Genomic DNA, 15,872 nt, shown 5'->3' with positions numbered 1-15,872 from the left:
CAATACTCAGTCAGTCCTATTAATCAAACACTGAGAAGAGTATATAATAATTTGGCTTTCCTCGAGGAATCGTTATTCTTTTCTTCATATTACTTTACCTGAGGTCATCGAATCTGATGGTGAATATGGACCATAATACAATAGAATCCAATACCTTCCCAGCAGGTGCGTGTATTACTATCTCATTTTTCAAATCCCAATTCGTACATACTCGTCACGTTTCCCTTCACTTTCACACATCCCACCTGGAGATTAACATTATCCCTCACAAACAAGACCATATAACCCAGATCATAGAAAAAGAAAGACTTCAGAAGCCCACCAACAATCCAATCCAATCCCAGCAGTCACCACCATAAACCACACCGCACCACCCAACTAACCCAACCCCAGGACTCCTCGGCACCTACTACTCCACCCGTCACGAACTAGGTCTCTACCGCTCCTGCGCCGTAACATCCCACTACATCTTCACACCCCGCACTCCCCATCCCACCGCCGAACTAACCTCCCGCCTCCAACACGCCCTGCACAAAACCATAAAAACCCACCCCTCACTCTGCCACGGACTTCTCCCGCGCTCAAAATCCCCCAATCTCCCCGCCCGCTTCAAACGACTCTCTCAAATTTCCTGGGACGATCTCGTATCCATTTCCTCTCTCACCACAAGCAGCGATGCCGCATCCCCGGAAAAACGTCTTTGCGAAGAATTAGGAGTCGCCCACGAAATGCTTTTCCGCGACCAGGAAACTACACCCGCGTGGAAACTTCGGGTTTTCGTGCACGAGGTGGAAGATCAGACGTACAAGGTCTACATACTTTTTGTAGTGAATCATGCTATTGCCGATGGATTAAGCTGTGCTGCTTTTCAGCGGACATTGCATGAGCAGTTATCACTGGCGACCGTAGAAATTGTTGAGAAAAGTGACGTGCAGTGGCCATACATAGTCCCAGACACTATAGGAAAGCCAATAGCCATCGAAGATGCTATGGAGATCAGTCCTCCCGGATACGAGTCCCTCGCACCCAACACAGCAGCTCTGACTCTCACAGACCAGAAAGAAGAAGAAATGTGGACAGGAAACTTCCCCAACATGCCCACCCTCGAATCCTACAAATCTCTCGTCCTCCTCGTAACCATTCCCCCAGAAAAAGTCCCCCAAATATTACAAATAAGTCGCCGACTAAAAATCACCGTCACGGGTTATCTACACGGTTTAATCACCCGCTATCTTGCGCGCACAGCAATTACCAATAACCAACTTGGTCTGAAAGCATGCACTCCATACTCGCTACGGAAGTTTAGCAAGCTCCCACTGAGTGAGATAGCAAACCACGTAGCCTATATGACCACAACGTGGGATGCGGAACTCTTAAACGAAATCCGTCATGCGGAGGAAGAATCTCCAGAAGAGGAGTCATTGATTGCCACGATAGGAAGACAGATAACCCATGAGATCTCCACCCATCTGAGCAGAATCGAAGCCGGAGGCGGAGTCCCACAATTGAGAAAGGTTGCGAAGATTCCCGATTTGGAATCTTACTGCCGCGAGGGAATGTCAGCAGAGCGGTCGGAAAGTTACGAGCTATCTAACCTTGGTGTGGTGAGGATGAAGAGGGTCCCGGAAGAAAATCCTTTAAAACTCAATGGACTTGTATTTTCCCAGTGTGGCATGGTGTTTGGTGCGCCGATTGGATGTAATGTTGTGAATCTTGAAGGGGGACCATTGGTCATTAGTTTAACGTGGCAGAAAGGTGGCGTGGAGAGTAAAGTGATGGAAGGACTGCAGAGATTTTTGAAGAAGAGATTAGGAGCTTAAACTGCATGAATAGCATAAACAGCAGACGAACCTCGAGGTTTAACGCGATACCAAAAAAAAAAAAAAAAAAAAAGGACTAGGAATTGCAGTCCGGCGATTCATATAATGTCTATATCCTGTAACAGTGTAGATAGCCACCCAACCGCAAATTAGATGAACCATTCACGTTGATCAAACAAACCCCCCTTTCCTTTCTTTTCATGCAAACATGTGGAACCCGAACATTCGTTATCTGAAAAGCAGGCAGACAACAGGCTGGATGAGCAATCTCTACAAATCTCACATATTGCGGACGAGACCCAGTCCCATGCTGTATTGTGTGTATAGCATAGCATACTGCAAACCTCCCTACACTTCCTAACCTTCCGGAATCAGAACCCTACATACATATATGTAAACATGTCCATGTTCATATTCCACATTCCACATTCCACACTTCACACTTCACACTTCACACTTCACATGTACCTAGTAGATACCAGCTAGCCAACTAGATACCACACGCCCAAGAAAAGAAAGGAGAATATCAAATGCAGCACGCAGGAAAAGAAAATAGTATTACGTCAAGAAAAATGTTTGGTATAGAATTGCGACATACATATATATGTAAAAGTAATAAAAAATTATCACACGCTAGTTCCCTTTCGCAACATGGTGAAAACCTGGACGTCGGAGCATCAGTCCGCAAGACCGGCTCGGTCTTTGCGCGATCGAGATTTGAAAAACGATTGTCGCATTTTCGATTTCTTGATGCGCCAAATGGAGAGCAGGGAGGTGGATGGAAAGATGGATAGTATAGCATAGTACATAAACATGAACATGAAAATATTCTTCAAGACTCCAAGAAGAAATTGACATGCCAGATTTGAACGATTACTACTGAGCTGTGTAACTAAAACGGAAAAATCGCAGTTTCCCAAAATTGCAACGTGGAGACCAGACAAGTAAGAACACAATAGGATACAATTCGATACCTAGATAATCCTTTTTCTTCTCTAGAGTGTATGCTAACATCATTACTTGCATTGAAAGTTTTGAAATCTAATCCCCTTGTAGAATCTAGTAATTGGCTTGTTGGGTAGGGAACCCTTTGTGTCTATCTGCACATCTCACAGTCGCAGCACTAATGTAAAGATCTGTCGCGGTACAAAAACTAGCCCCGACATGATCGATGGGAATTTGGATTTCCCGCCAGCACAATCCTCATCTCCATGCAAGTCGCGACGCAAGACATGGGGAGCGCCTACGAGACGTCGGTACATGAAGCATCTAGACCCCGGATTCAAGACTCCTTGCGACCATTTTCGGTTGTTTTCTCCTGATTGCTAGTGGCAGCATGCGAATTAATCTCGGGCTGCGCCGAGCCCTGAGCCTCGAAGCTCGCTAGGAGATCGTCTATCTTCTTTTCGAGGTTGGTGAGGTTCGATTCGAGCATCTGTGCTGTCTTTTCGCCGCCTAGAAATCGCGTTGTCAGGGGTCATTCGATAGAGACGACGATGTGTGAGTTATGCGGATTAGGTGAAGAGACGCATGTCTAATATTCAAGGTCGCGTGGCAGAAGGAAGAACCAAAAGGGAAGACTAGGACTAGAACCCATTGGTGGAAAACGCACGTTGAAGTTCTTTGAAGGCCTAGAATTGGGGAATGGTTAGACAGGGGTCTTTCGGATGCAGCTCTGGACTGTTGGGGGCGTGGAAGTTCAGGATGGGATTCTCTCTCCGAGACGGATTTTCGCATTAGATCGCATTAAAATTTTGACAATGCCCATAGGAAATGGTAAGGAGAACTAGAAGTACATGATGGATCACACGGGAATCTGCGAACGGACAGGAAGGGTCTGTACGGTGTATGTGGACGCGCAGGTAGGAAAAGACATTTGGGACGTGAAATGGCTCAAGAAGCAGAACATGTGGAAATAGAATAATATTGATCAACATACCTGGGCTAGATCTGCCTCTGAGGTGGCAACATCACCATTTTCGGAAACGTCCTCTGCGTGATTGTTTGATGAAGACATTATATGTGTGATTTGATTGAATTATTATCGTCTTGAGGAACACTTAGGACTTGGGAAGTTTCGGAAGCACGGTGCGTTATCGATAAGTTGGTGGTTTGATGGTCAGCTCAGCTCAGCACAGCTCAGTGCTTGCCTAGTGCTTATTAGTCCTTGGCGTCGGCAATCGGATCGTTGTGAGCTGGGAATGTTAATAACTTCGCTTGGACCCAACATGGAAAAACAGGCATCGACTTTCGATGGACGGAGTAGAGTAGATACGAGATGGTTCGTAGGTAAATGGGGGTTTCTGTTGATGTAAATGGACAGGTGGGAGATCTGTGGGTAGATGGGGGGACAAAGAATTAAACTTTCGCCTCGTACCATAATGCCATGTTTATGGAACATGTTACCATCACCTTATCTTGCCACTCTACAGAAAGTATAAGCCATGAATGGCACTTCAAGTTGCTATCAATGCTACCAATAGTCGAGTAAGAGGTAGGTAAATAGTACGGGGTCATCATCAATCAAAATATATCCATTACGTACCTACCCAGGCCTCATGTACATCGTATAGTATACAAGAAAACCCATGACGCCGACACCGATCGAAGATAATTACGGTAACAAACATTATAAGGATCTATCTCAGATCATCGATCCCATTCATTCCTAGGAGAAAGTTTCCGACCCCGATCCCCAACTTTCATCTGTTGTAACCCGATGCATTTCTTTCATTGTCTTTCTCGTGCTTAGCCTGCCTAGGTTAAAAAAGAAAGATATGGGAATGAAAACGAATATGGAAATGAACATGGACATTTGAATAGACAGGTTATGTGAAAGATCGCATTCTCCCGAGGTCGTCACAGTTCGATGGCTTGGTTGCTTGGTTGCTTGCTTGGTTGCTTGCTTGCTTACTTGGCAGCCGGTGGTATCTTCTAGTACGTACTCTCCCCACGTCCTGGCAAAACGATGAATTTATTAAGTTTTGGCTACCACCGCCTGCATAATGTGACGAGTAATGAAATCAAAGTATAAATCTTGACAACGTGCATTTGAGAGGGCTTTGAGAGGGCTTTGAGAGGGCTTTGAAAGGTTTGATGGGGTAAAACCGGTCGACCTCACTAGACAAGATTAGTATGGAATACACGTGGAAGTTAAAAGGGAAGGAAAGTTTAGATAGAACATAGAACACTGCCTACTTACTACTACTTCGTACTTTGTTACTTGAGTGATCGGAAGATGCTAGGTGCTAGGTGCTAGGGACTAGGTACCTAGACAGTAATTACTGTAGATATGGAAGGATGGAACCGAACATATCAAAGGAGGAATTTCCAACGAGGTGGGTGGAAAGGATTATAAAATAAAAAAAGAACAGATAATAAATCCCTCGTACCTGTGGAACTTACCTTACTGGGAGCGGGAAATCTTACCTCGGGCCTATCCAGCCAAAGTTGAGGAGAATTGTTCGTTGTACGGACTCCGGCCATGCATGATGGATGCATTGCAGATGGGTGGGTGTTCGGTATCACATCTGAATGTGGGCACTGTGGACAGACAGTTGAACGTTGAGAAAGGACCTACGAAGGTATCCATCAGTCAATCACGATTAATAATCATGCCATTTTCGAGAAACAGATACCAAATTGGAATATCGGTGTTTGAAGGTGCGATGAGCGTTGATACCTCCGTACGAGGTACACTCCCTACGAATAAGCTTATTGGGTGGGTTACTGGGCCAGATTTCCATCAATGAGGGCTATCAGTCGGATTGATACGATAATCAACCAAATCCATGATGGTATGATCATACCTTGGGTATAGCTAATGGAAAAGTTATTCACATATTGCTTCGGTTGAGTTTCGACCCTCAATTGACCACGATCTGGAATGTTGGGATGTGAACTGATAGGCAGAATAATATCATTCATCCCTAGTCGTGATGACATGAAAAGTACTTTGTACTCAAGAAAAATTGAGCGTTCTGGGAGCGTTCTGTGGAAAGAAAATACGGTCGACCGCTATGACTCAAGTGAGCAAGTTTTACATCGACGATTGGAAAATCGATTGGTCTACAATGAATGGACTATAGCCCCAACTCCATCCACACTAACCCAACTACCGGTATTCACACGGCCACGAAAAACATCGTCATTCTCTCTTCCTCCACTCCAATCCTGTTCCCTTTTATATCATGTCCCTGGGTGCATCCTGTGGAGGTAGAGGGGTCAAGTCATATGTGTGAGTCCCAATCTTGCCCATCCATCCATCCATCCATCCATCCATTCATTCATTTATTCATCCATTCACCCATCCTCGATGACTTCTTTTTGCATCGAACGTTGAATCTCTGGGTGATGAAGAGTAGTCGCCACATGTTTGTTTCACAGTTCCCATCGAACCTTGATATCGGGGAATTTATGGAAGAGTGAGAGTGAGTGAGAGTGAGAGTGAGAGTGAGAGTGAGATTGAGAGTGGGCGATGGAAAGTTGGAAAGATTGAAATGAAAGCTCTAGAATTACTGCCGTGTCTCACACTGTACTTCTCTAACCACATTCAGTAGAAGTTTCGGGTGAAGTAGGTGAAGTTGGGGGGGGGTAATGGTAAAAGCTGTTATGTGTATGGTACCAGTTCTCAGGTGCTCACAATGACCTGGCTGGGGAAGTGGAAAACTCTCGGAGGATAGGTATTAGGTAGTACCCGGGAGGTAGATAGGTACGTAGGTAGTATTCCAGAAGTATCGACAATGCTCCAATCTGGAATGAAGCTTCGGAGACAGGCCGATGTTCACATGTATCGAATATAGCTACCTAGTAGTATCTAATAAATTACGATATTTGGTAAGATGATGCATGCAGGTGATACTTTTTACTGGGTAGTACGTATCTATGTATTTATGTATCTCGATTCTATATATCTACTCAAGGTAACTTATATTAGTTATGAGTTTTTGTTATTGTAAAAGTCTGTACAATGAACCAATGAATCAATGGATACTAGTAGAATGCGACCGTCTACTCTATACTCTGTACACTTCTGTCAGGAGATGAATGTACGTACCTACATACATCTACCTACAAATATATATTTACCTATCTACCTATTTACCTACCAACTTATCTATCATACAAATATCTATTTACAAATATATATATCTACCTACAAATATCTAATTAAATCTATCTACCTACAAATCTATCTACCTCTACCTAAATACTACACTAGTCGTTTTATATACCTATAATAACAAACAACTTCTCACATCCAAAGTAACCTCCCACCTCCCTCCTCAAGTACTTCTTCACTTACCCAGTCAGTAATGTTTTACCCAAACAGGAAAAGAACCAGAATTCTGGAGATCCTGGAAAAGAAATAAAAAATTCCCTAATATTTTTTTCCAACGGGACCCCCAATTTCCATTAGCGTTTGATCATTCTCGGAATGCGAATCGAGAAAACAAATGTGGCATCGGTGAACTGTGCTTCTCTGCCTTCTCTTGCTTCTTTTTCCCAATGCAATGTCCAATTCCCCCCCAATTCCCCGTCCCTGCATCCTCAAAGTATGATGAGTCAGCCATGTGAATCTCGATGACAACCGTCCACGGTGCAGTTTGTCTGGAAAATTCTCTTTCTTCTTTCATTATTTTCACCTCATGCCTCACTCGCCTCATATCCTTTCCACCTCTGATACAGCACTGGACTCTCGTACCATCACCCACCCGGTACCTAGTCTGCTAGTATTGTAAAATAAGCTCATATTGGATTGATCATCAATTCATGGGCTTCTTGCTCCTCTCAGTCCTCTCTTATGATCTTGTTACGCTCTTAGTTCCTATTGTCCAACCCACTCATTCGACTTACTTTCATCCACTCATCATACAGAAATTGTTACCTAGATCTCGAGATCTCTCTCTGCTCTGCTCCGTACCAGCAAGAAAGGAAAGGAAAGGAAAGGAAAGAGAAAGTGAAGAGGAGAGAGAAAGAAAAAAAAAACAAGAAAAAACAACACCACCCCCCCCCCCCCCCAAAACCATTCAGGCATAAGCAACGAAGACGCCTATTTTGATTTGATTTGATTTCTTTCATTGATTTAGTAATTCTGTTGGTCTATAGTACCCTTCTCAAACTTCTTCTTCCTTGAACCTCTTTTTATAAAAATTTATATACCTTCTTGGGTAATTCTTGATTCATTATTCCCCCCCTTCTCTTTTTTTACCATTCATCATTTATTTATACTTCTCTCTCTCAAGATACTATCATTCGCCGCTACTTGATAATTTATATCACAAAGCCATCCAATCCATTCCAATACCATACATGCGTACATCTTCACTATACAGTTTCCAATACCCAAATACCCATTCAAAGTCTCTTCTGTTCTTCAATTAGCGCTCGCTCATACACGCATGAATCGATTGAATCGAATGAATCGCATCTATCGCCTCGATCGCACCTATCCCGTTCTTCTCTTTACCCATCCGTCCTGTCCACCTTTTTATACAGTCCTAGAATTATACCGAAATCGATCTCTCTCCGCCACAAGCTCTCATCTTCCCATTACTCCACCGTGGGAATAAATTCTTTCATACGATCAATCATTCAAGATTCACGACCCACTGCTGAGGGACTCTTGCACTATCCAACTACCTAGCCATTCTTCAATTCTCCGAAGCAGGTATACTTCCACACTTCTCAAACATTTGCCTGCCCTAGGGTTGCCCCTCCACCAGTCACATCTATAAGCCACCGTCGATCTCGCATGGCACCTAGGGATATATAAATGAGAATACTATATTTCAGGCCCCGCATGAATTTCTGGCTAATGCGGATGTGAAGTAACGCATTGCAGGAAGAGCAACAGTCCAAGCATCTTAATCGAGATCATTCTTTTCATCTGATCCCGCTTTCATTTAGCTCTTGTCATTCAACCATATTCAGCGAAGTAACACATCAAAACATCATCTTCATAGACTACAACACTTCGAGTCACATTCACATTTGTCTTCATATCTCAATAGTCAATCAACCCTTGAACACTGAAACTGCATGACAAGGACGGGAGACTTGACGAACATTCATGGTCAATATCGCATCTGAACCTTACTGCCTCGACGACATTTTCTTCTCTCAATCGCTTTATGAAGGAACCAGATATTGGCATTACAAAGAGAGATTACATCTCAGCAACCGTCCGAGAGATCCACCATACAACATAGCCTCGAAGCTAGAAAGTCATACAAAAGTCCGCAATTCGAAACAAAAAGAACTCTTCGTTATAGGTGGAAAGGGCATCTTATCGTAGGAAATTGGAAAAACTCTCACTAACATTTCTGGACGCAAAGATCCAGAGGCAGCCTGCTGTATGACGACTGAGTTGTCGGAAATCTTTGCGGAGTTGGGCATCTCTCATTACCTCCTCAACTTCGTCGAGCAGGGGTTTGACACATGGGATACAATACTTGACATTACGGAATCCGACTTCGATGCTCTCGGCGTGAAACTTGGCCATCGTCGGAGACTCCAGAGGAAGATCGCCAATTCAAGGGGTCTATCATCGGATAGGGCTCTTGCATCTCCGACTAGCACCACACCCGATACTCATGGAGATGAACCAAAAGCAGCAGGGAAAGATGCCAAGGAGGGGACTAGTGGGCCACATGGAGCAAAGAGAAAGTATAGGAGACATCCCAAACCAGACGAGAGTGCGCCAGAGCGGCCTCCTTCGGCGTACGTTATATTTTCAAACAAAATGCGCGAAGATTTGAAAGGACGTGCCTTGTCGTTCACAGAGATCGCCAAGTTGGTCGGCGAAAACTGGCAGAATTTATCGCCAAGCGAGAAGGAACCATATGAACATCAGGCATATACAGCAAAAGAGCGTTACAATAATGAATTGGCCGAATACAAGAAGACGCAAAGTTTCAAGGACTATTCGCAGTACCTCGCCGACTTCAAACAGAAGCAAAATCAACAATTGGCGACTGAGATGGATGTTTCGAAAAGACCCAAACTCGAGGCCCATGCGAGTACAGCAAGTAGCGGAACAGCAAGCAGTGGCGGTAGTCAAACTGGTATGGATTCTTCTATGGGTCGTATGCGTGTAGATTCCTCGGCATCTTCGATGTCTCAGTGGCGTCCATCAACCTCACCCTCCTCCGCTGCATTGACGCCAGTATCCAACTTGTCAGCCGTGCAAAATAATCCCAAAGCATCAGGGCTACAGGGAAGGATGGGTCCAGGATCACCAATTGAGATGCCCACCGTCCTTCCTGGTTATCGTGAGTCTATGCTGGGGTCTGGAGCACACCATTGGCGAGAAGATCATCGCGATGAAGGTACCAATGGAAAACAAACATCGCACGCAGCCGCTGGCGAAAGGCGCTTCAGTCAATCAAGTCCTATCACTGCCGCCCTACAAGATCCGCATTCGATTATGAACGACTCAAAACAGCATCGCCGCAATCTTCAAAGTAATTTAAATCCTACGCCACCATCACTAACTTCGGAATCAACGGTACAGTCTACTAGTTCCACAAACAGTAATTCTTCCATGTACGGTGGACCTCGGACACCCATAGAACCAGATTTCAATCGAGCTCTTCCAATTCCGGCATTATATCCTTCAAGGTCCGGAAATTACGAAGGGCATTTGTCATTTTTATCAGCGCCTCCAACCTTATCACCCCAAAGCTCGCTTCTTGGTAGTCAGCAATCACCTAAAGGTTCGTGGCCAAAAAAATGATTTCTTTTCACCTTGCTTCATCAAGTTCGTAGTTACTGGTGGCTAATTCAATGTAGTAATCAATCAACCGCAGGATTTCCCCACCACAATGCCACCTATGCGAAGATATAGTGAAATTCCTCAAAATATCTCGAACGCTATGGGTAGTACCATTGGCCGATTCGACGTAGCGAGACCCGAAAAACGATCAATTGATAATTCGCACCCTCAGCCAATCAATAATTACGGTTTGGCCGGGGAAGAGGTCGACCTTGATCCTATCAACGCTTTGTTGAGAGCAGGAGAAATAGTGAATCGTAACAGTCGTGAGAGACACCTTTGATCGTTGGTAGATTTTCAAATCTCTCAGATGGCTTGAGGCTTTTGGTAGATATGGAAGATTGACAATGGATACGTTTGCATGAAATTTTTCTCGAGGGTCTTTTTTGGCGTACGGGGTCTGGGTTTTGAATGGAGCCTGGAGTCGTTGGGACATGAGAGGATACACATGATTGTGTTTTTCTCAAAAGGTCTTTTATGACATACCTATCCTTGTTACTAGACATGAGACTTTATTGTATGATTTCAAATATGATTTTAAGGTAAACTGGATTGATGGTCGAATATGGATGGATTCCCGAAAAGAACTTTCAGGGCATTTAGTAACGAGGAGATGATTGTTGGATTTTGGATATATATTTTTACTCGTTGGTTGTAAGCGAAAATATGCTACATATATCTAGGTGCTGATCGATGTACATAGGACATTGGAGTGATGGACTGAAGGAAGAGGATACTTTAGGGCCAAGTTGAGAGAGAGAGAGAGAGAGAGAGAGAGAGATCGGAAGCGAAGCCGTTTCTTAATGATCATTACATTAGATGCTGAGGATCTTTTGCAATACTATGCATATTGTTTTATTATACCGTGTGTTTGTTTGGAATTCAATACCCTTATGATATTCAATGTTATTTTTTTTTCCAAGTTTGCTTATTGATATTGAGAGAGTACATAAAAATGGGGTGTGAAATTTTGAGATGGATGGATTATCTTTTAGTAGGTAGATAGAAAGTGGAGTGGTTGATTTTGGATATACAGATACATATATATATATATATTTTTTAAACCGATGGTTGTGTATAATTATAATTTGATGGTAAAGGATATTGAATATGGTGATTAGTGATAATTTATTTGGTCGGCTATGAACTAGAGCGGACTGTCATTGCGGATGATGGTAAGAATTATGATGAAGTGTGAGAGAGATTTGTTGCTTTCTGTGGTCTGTCTGTGGTTTGTCTGCTCGCTTGTCTCCTCCACTGTCTGTCTCTTATTCAATCGACTCTCTGACTTGGATCTCGGAGTGTAGAAGAGATGGACTGTATCGTGTACGTATATAGGGAGTTTGGAGAGGGGGGAAAGGGATCTTGAATGTGGGTTTTGATTAGATGGAGTGGGGGTTTTGTGTGAGTAGGTGGTTTTGATGTGAGGGTTTGGAGGAGGTTTGAGCGGGGAGGAGGAGGGATGGTGGGGGGATGGGGTTGAAGGGGGAGTGGAAGGGGGAGTGGGGATGGTGTGGTTTGATTGGGTTTGTGTTGGGTTGGGTTGAGTGGATTGGGATATTGGGATAGTGTGTTTGTGATATTATTTACTTGAATCAATTTCAGATTTTTGATGGTTCTGGGAGAGGGAGAGGAATGGGAGAGGGGAGTGAGAAATTAATGAAGCGGAATGGGAATAAGGAGAAGGGAAGGGAAGGGAAAGGGGGTAAGCGAAAAGAAAATGTATGTTTTCTTACACATCCATGCATACACACTACTTCAAGAAGCCTTCTTATATGAGTATATTTAAAATAACTCTATCCATCTTCTTTATAATCGCTTGGTGGGATGGGATGGGATGGGATGACTATGCAGGTATATGTGTGTATTTCTTCTGGGGGGAAGAGGAAATATAGGAATAGGGATGGGATGGGAAATAAGGTTTGTTGAGGATTGGGGCTGAAGGCTTGATCTGTAGATGGATGGACAGATGGATATCTATAGAGTTTTATAGGATGGGATAATGGTGATGAGATGGATGCATGTAATTCCATACTGTATAGATAGTTTTGGGGGGTTTTAAGGGCTTAGGGAAGCTGCAAGGAGGTTGTTTCTTCGAAAGACGAGTACTGTGGATATTTTAGAGCTTCTCGAATAGTTCTCGTATAGAGACTTGTGAGGATTATACAGGTCGGTGTGTGGGTGGGTAGGTAGATAGGTACGTAGGTAGATAAGTAGGTAGGTGGATAAGTAGGTAGGTAGGAATCAGGAGTATGAATTCTTTAATTTCTTACAAGTTATATCTTTACATATTTATTATTTGGTGTCTAGATATAGATATGGTAAGATAGGAGACTTATTATTAGTGATTTCTTCTACTTCAGGAAGTATTGATTTTACATTGGTCTCGACAATAATGTCACTATCAATCTTTTCAGCAACTTAGGAAAAAGTACTTCCAAGTCAACTCTTGATTCTTAATTCTTACTTCATGAGTCTTGAGTCCCGAGATATAACTCATTTCATTTTACTACTTGATCTTTTGGGATTTGAGCCAGAAAGGGGATTTGGTTATAGATATTAATGTGGAGGTATAGTACCCATGTAGTAGTAATCACTCTGTCTCTACCTTTTCTTTTTATCAGGCGAAATGATTTATAATAAAAGAAATAAAGTAAACCATGCCCTCAATTACATCGTATCATATCGTATTATATATAATCAAACTAAATCAGATACAAATCCTTTCATACTCTGGTAGTATAAAATTCATAAAATTCATATACAATATCTTTCAATTATATTCCTGTACATAAGACACATACCTATCCAAGTATATACAAACTATCAACAATATACCCCTCCTTCCATCATCATCCCCTCACTTTTTCATCATACTAGAACCACGATCTCAAGAGAAGATCTCTCCCTCTCTCTCCCTCTCTCAATAATAAATCAATACAAATCAACACACCACACATACAGACCAAATCCACTCCACCTAAAACATAACCTTACCACCCAAGTATCAAAGTATCTATAAACACAACACCAGAGTATGCAAATAAATATTCATCACCGTACAATGCCCACACACGAAGTACAAACCCAGATTTTCAAATACAAGTTTCTACGACCAGAGCAGGGAACGATAATGGTGTAGTGCACAGTAGCAAATACGGTTATATAAATGGTAAAATTAGAATTTGAGATGTATTTTCAAGTAGAGAGAGGTTGAAATATAGGAGGGATTAAAAGATAATCGATCTACCGTCTGGAATCTGGAATCTGGAGAGTGACCTAGGCAAGATTGACTAGAGATTGTGTACAAGTATCCTAAATGATTCTTGTGAAGATGAACTTACTCTTGATCAAAGAGCTTGCAATCTAATATTTTCGGAGTTCGAGTTGATTGGTATCTAGCAATAAGATGAGTATGATTAAGAATTTTAGGAGAAGCAATTTAGGCGAGAGCGAATAGTCTTTTAAGCGAAGTTCTAAATGGGCCAGAGAAAATGATATACTAATGTATTTTAAACAATCCAAAGCAATAGAATTGAAGCTATATTTTTATGTCTCAAAATGACATGAGATTTGATTTAACTTTCAAATGTGCTCCATTTGGAAAAGTGCTCCATCGTCAACCTGTGCCTTTCCATTCGTTTCAACACTTGGCTCTTTCCCCTCAACTTGCTGTGCCCACCTCTCTGGCATGATTGCCTTGAAATCAAATGTGCCCTGTGCACTTCTAACCACTTCTCCCTTCTCAGTGATGACGGCATCAATATAATTACTCGGCGTAACGTCAAAACTTGGGTTCCAAACGTTGATTCCCTGGTGGGCAATGGCAACCCTGGCCGTCGAATTGACATCTACATGCCCATCTTTCCCTACTATAGCTCCACTTATTTGAGTAAGCTCAGTTGGAGCGCGATCTTCGATTTTGATATCTGCTCCTGAAGCTGTCTCAAGATCTATACTTGTCGTAGGTGCAGCAACTATGAATTTGATGTTATGAGCTTTTGCAAGAACTGCGAGAGAATAGGTTCCGATTTTGTTTGCGGTGTCACCGTTACGGGCCACGCGATCTGCGCCTACAATGACAGCAGAAATATTTTTGATTTCTTTCATCCGGGCAAATAGAGCACCAGCCATAGAATCTGTAATGAGTGTTGAGGGAATCTTTTCGTACACAAGCTCGAAGGCAGTAAGCCTCGAACCTTGGTTATAGGGGCGAGTTTCAGTACAATAGGCGTGGTCGAGATAGTTCATTCTGTGCAGACTGCGGATTATACCCAAGGCGGTGCCATGACCCGAAGTAGCTAGAGAGCTGAAGAGATTGTAAGTATTTTTGTCTTATTCGACGAGTAGAAAGGTACAAGTAGTAGGCATACCCGGTATTGCAGTGCGTGAGAACACTCAATTTTCTGTAAGTTTTGTCCATTGCCCCTTGTGTGCATGGCGGACTTGTTGTGAAGAATTTGGATGGATCGTCATCATTTTCCTCTCCAATTGGCATCTGTTGTCGTCTTAGATATTCCGCTCCATATCTGCCAATTGCTAAGTTCGTAGTAAGATCGTCTTCTAGGATCTTCTCTGCTGCAACAATATATCCATTTCGAACATCCGCACAGGCAACATCGTCATCAGTTGCATCGGTAGTTTGTGCCGCATTTTGAGAGACCCGTTTAAGAAGTTTGATAGCATTTGAGAGGTCGACGGCAGTTGGTCTACTACCCAGGAGATAATCGAGGCGTTTGTTGATGTATTGGACAGTTTCTTGTTTCGTCTTAGAATCTGAGATGATCAATGTTAGAAAGCTATCACGCGCAATCAAATTAGTCTATGTGAAGTACCAACCATCTTTCTTATGATGAAGCTCTACGGCCAGCGCAAGAGCTGCCACAATCGCGATTGCTGGGGCTCCTGATAAAACACTTAGCCATCAAAGCTCATCATGTTGACTAAGAACAGAGCAGTAGATACCTCTCACGCGCATCGACTTGATAGAATCAAATGCCTCTTCGCAAGTAGAGACATTATCATAGACAAACTCATGCGGAAGTCTCAACTGATCCAAAACTTCTAGTCTTCCTCTGCCATATTTAATGGCCTCTAATCCAGCCATCTTTGAATTGTCTGGTTTTTACTGGATTTCGATAAGGATGAGAGGGGCGGATATGTAATGGAAATGGAATCGGCTAGAGCGAAGTGAAAATAGGATAAACAATAGTTTGTTTATATGCAACGCAGTTTGATAGTTTCTATATATATTATATATATAGAAAAAGAAACGA

The 15,872-nt window shown here is 42.8% G+C and overlaps 5 protein-coding genes across 5 annotated transcripts; 2 read left to right on the top strand and 3 right to left on the bottom strand.

The window, feature by feature from the left end:
• Nucleotides 1-125: 125 nt before the first annotated feature.
• EAF01_009932 (uncharacterized protein) lies at nucleotides 126-1,820 on the top strand (the record flags this gene model as incomplete). The annotated part of the gene is made up of 2 exons (XM_038918188.1): nucleotides 126-165; nucleotides 394-1,820. The coding sequence occupies 2 exons, from the start codon at nucleotides 126-128 to the stop codon at nucleotides 1,818-1,820; spliced, it is 1,467 nt and encodes a 488-aa protein (XP_038766158.1).
• Nucleotides 1,821-2,691: 871 nt separating this feature from the next.
• On the bottom strand, nucleotides 2,692-4,046 carry EAF01_009931 (uncharacterized protein). The gene is made up of 3 exons (XM_038918187.1): nucleotides 3,760-4,046; nucleotides 3,433-3,451; nucleotides 2,692-3,275 (listed from the first exon to the last, which is right to left on the bottom strand). The coding sequence occupies exons 1-3, from the start codon at nucleotides 3,835-3,837 to the stop codon at nucleotides 3,103-3,105; spliced, it is 270 nt and encodes an 89-aa protein (XP_038766157.1). The 5' UTR covers nucleotides 3,838-4,046; the 3' UTR covers nucleotides 2,692-3,102.
• Nucleotides 4,047-7,246: 3,200 nt separating this feature from the next.
• On the bottom strand, nucleotides 7,247-7,456 carry EAF01_009930 (uncharacterized protein; the record flags this gene model as incomplete). The annotated part of the gene is made up of 1 exon (XM_038918186.1): nucleotides 7,247-7,456. The coding sequence occupies one exon, from the start codon at nucleotides 7,454-7,456 to the stop codon at nucleotides 7,247-7,249; it is 210 nt and encodes a 69-aa protein (XP_038766156.1).
• Nucleotides 7,457-9,177: 1,721 nt separating this feature from the next.
• EAF01_009929 (uncharacterized protein) lies at nucleotides 9,178-10,879 on the top strand (the record flags this gene model as incomplete). The annotated part of the gene is made up of 2 exons (XM_038918185.1): nucleotides 9,178-10,537; nucleotides 10,614-10,879. The coding sequence occupies 2 exons, from the start codon at nucleotides 9,178-9,180 to the stop codon at nucleotides 10,877-10,879; spliced, it is 1,626 nt and encodes a 541-aa protein (XP_038766155.1).
• Nucleotides 10,880-14,181: 3,302 nt separating this feature from the next.
• On the bottom strand, nucleotides 14,182-15,703 carry EAF01_009928 (uncharacterized protein; the record flags this gene model as incomplete). Its single annotated transcript, XM_038918184.1, has 4 exons — nucleotides 14,182-14,905; nucleotides 14,970-15,372; nucleotides 15,436-15,501; nucleotides 15,562-15,703. 4 exons carry the CDS (start codon nucleotides 15,701-15,703, stop codon nucleotides 14,182-14,184), a joined length of 1,335 nt encoding a protein of 444 aa, XP_038766154.1.
• Between the last annotated feature and the right edge of the window lie 169 nt (nucleotides 15,704-15,872).

The sequence above is a fragment of the Botrytis porri genome (genome assembly GCF_014898465.1).
Source record: "Botrytis porri strain MUCL 3234 chromosome Unknown BPOR_015, whole genome shotgun sequence".
Classification (NCBI taxonomy): domain Eukaryota; kingdom Fungi; phylum Ascomycota; class Leotiomycetes; order Helotiales; family Sclerotiniaceae; genus Botrytis; species Botrytis porri.
Note: the sequence above shows the minus strand (reverse complement) of the source record. Positions and strands in the feature narration are given on the sequence as shown.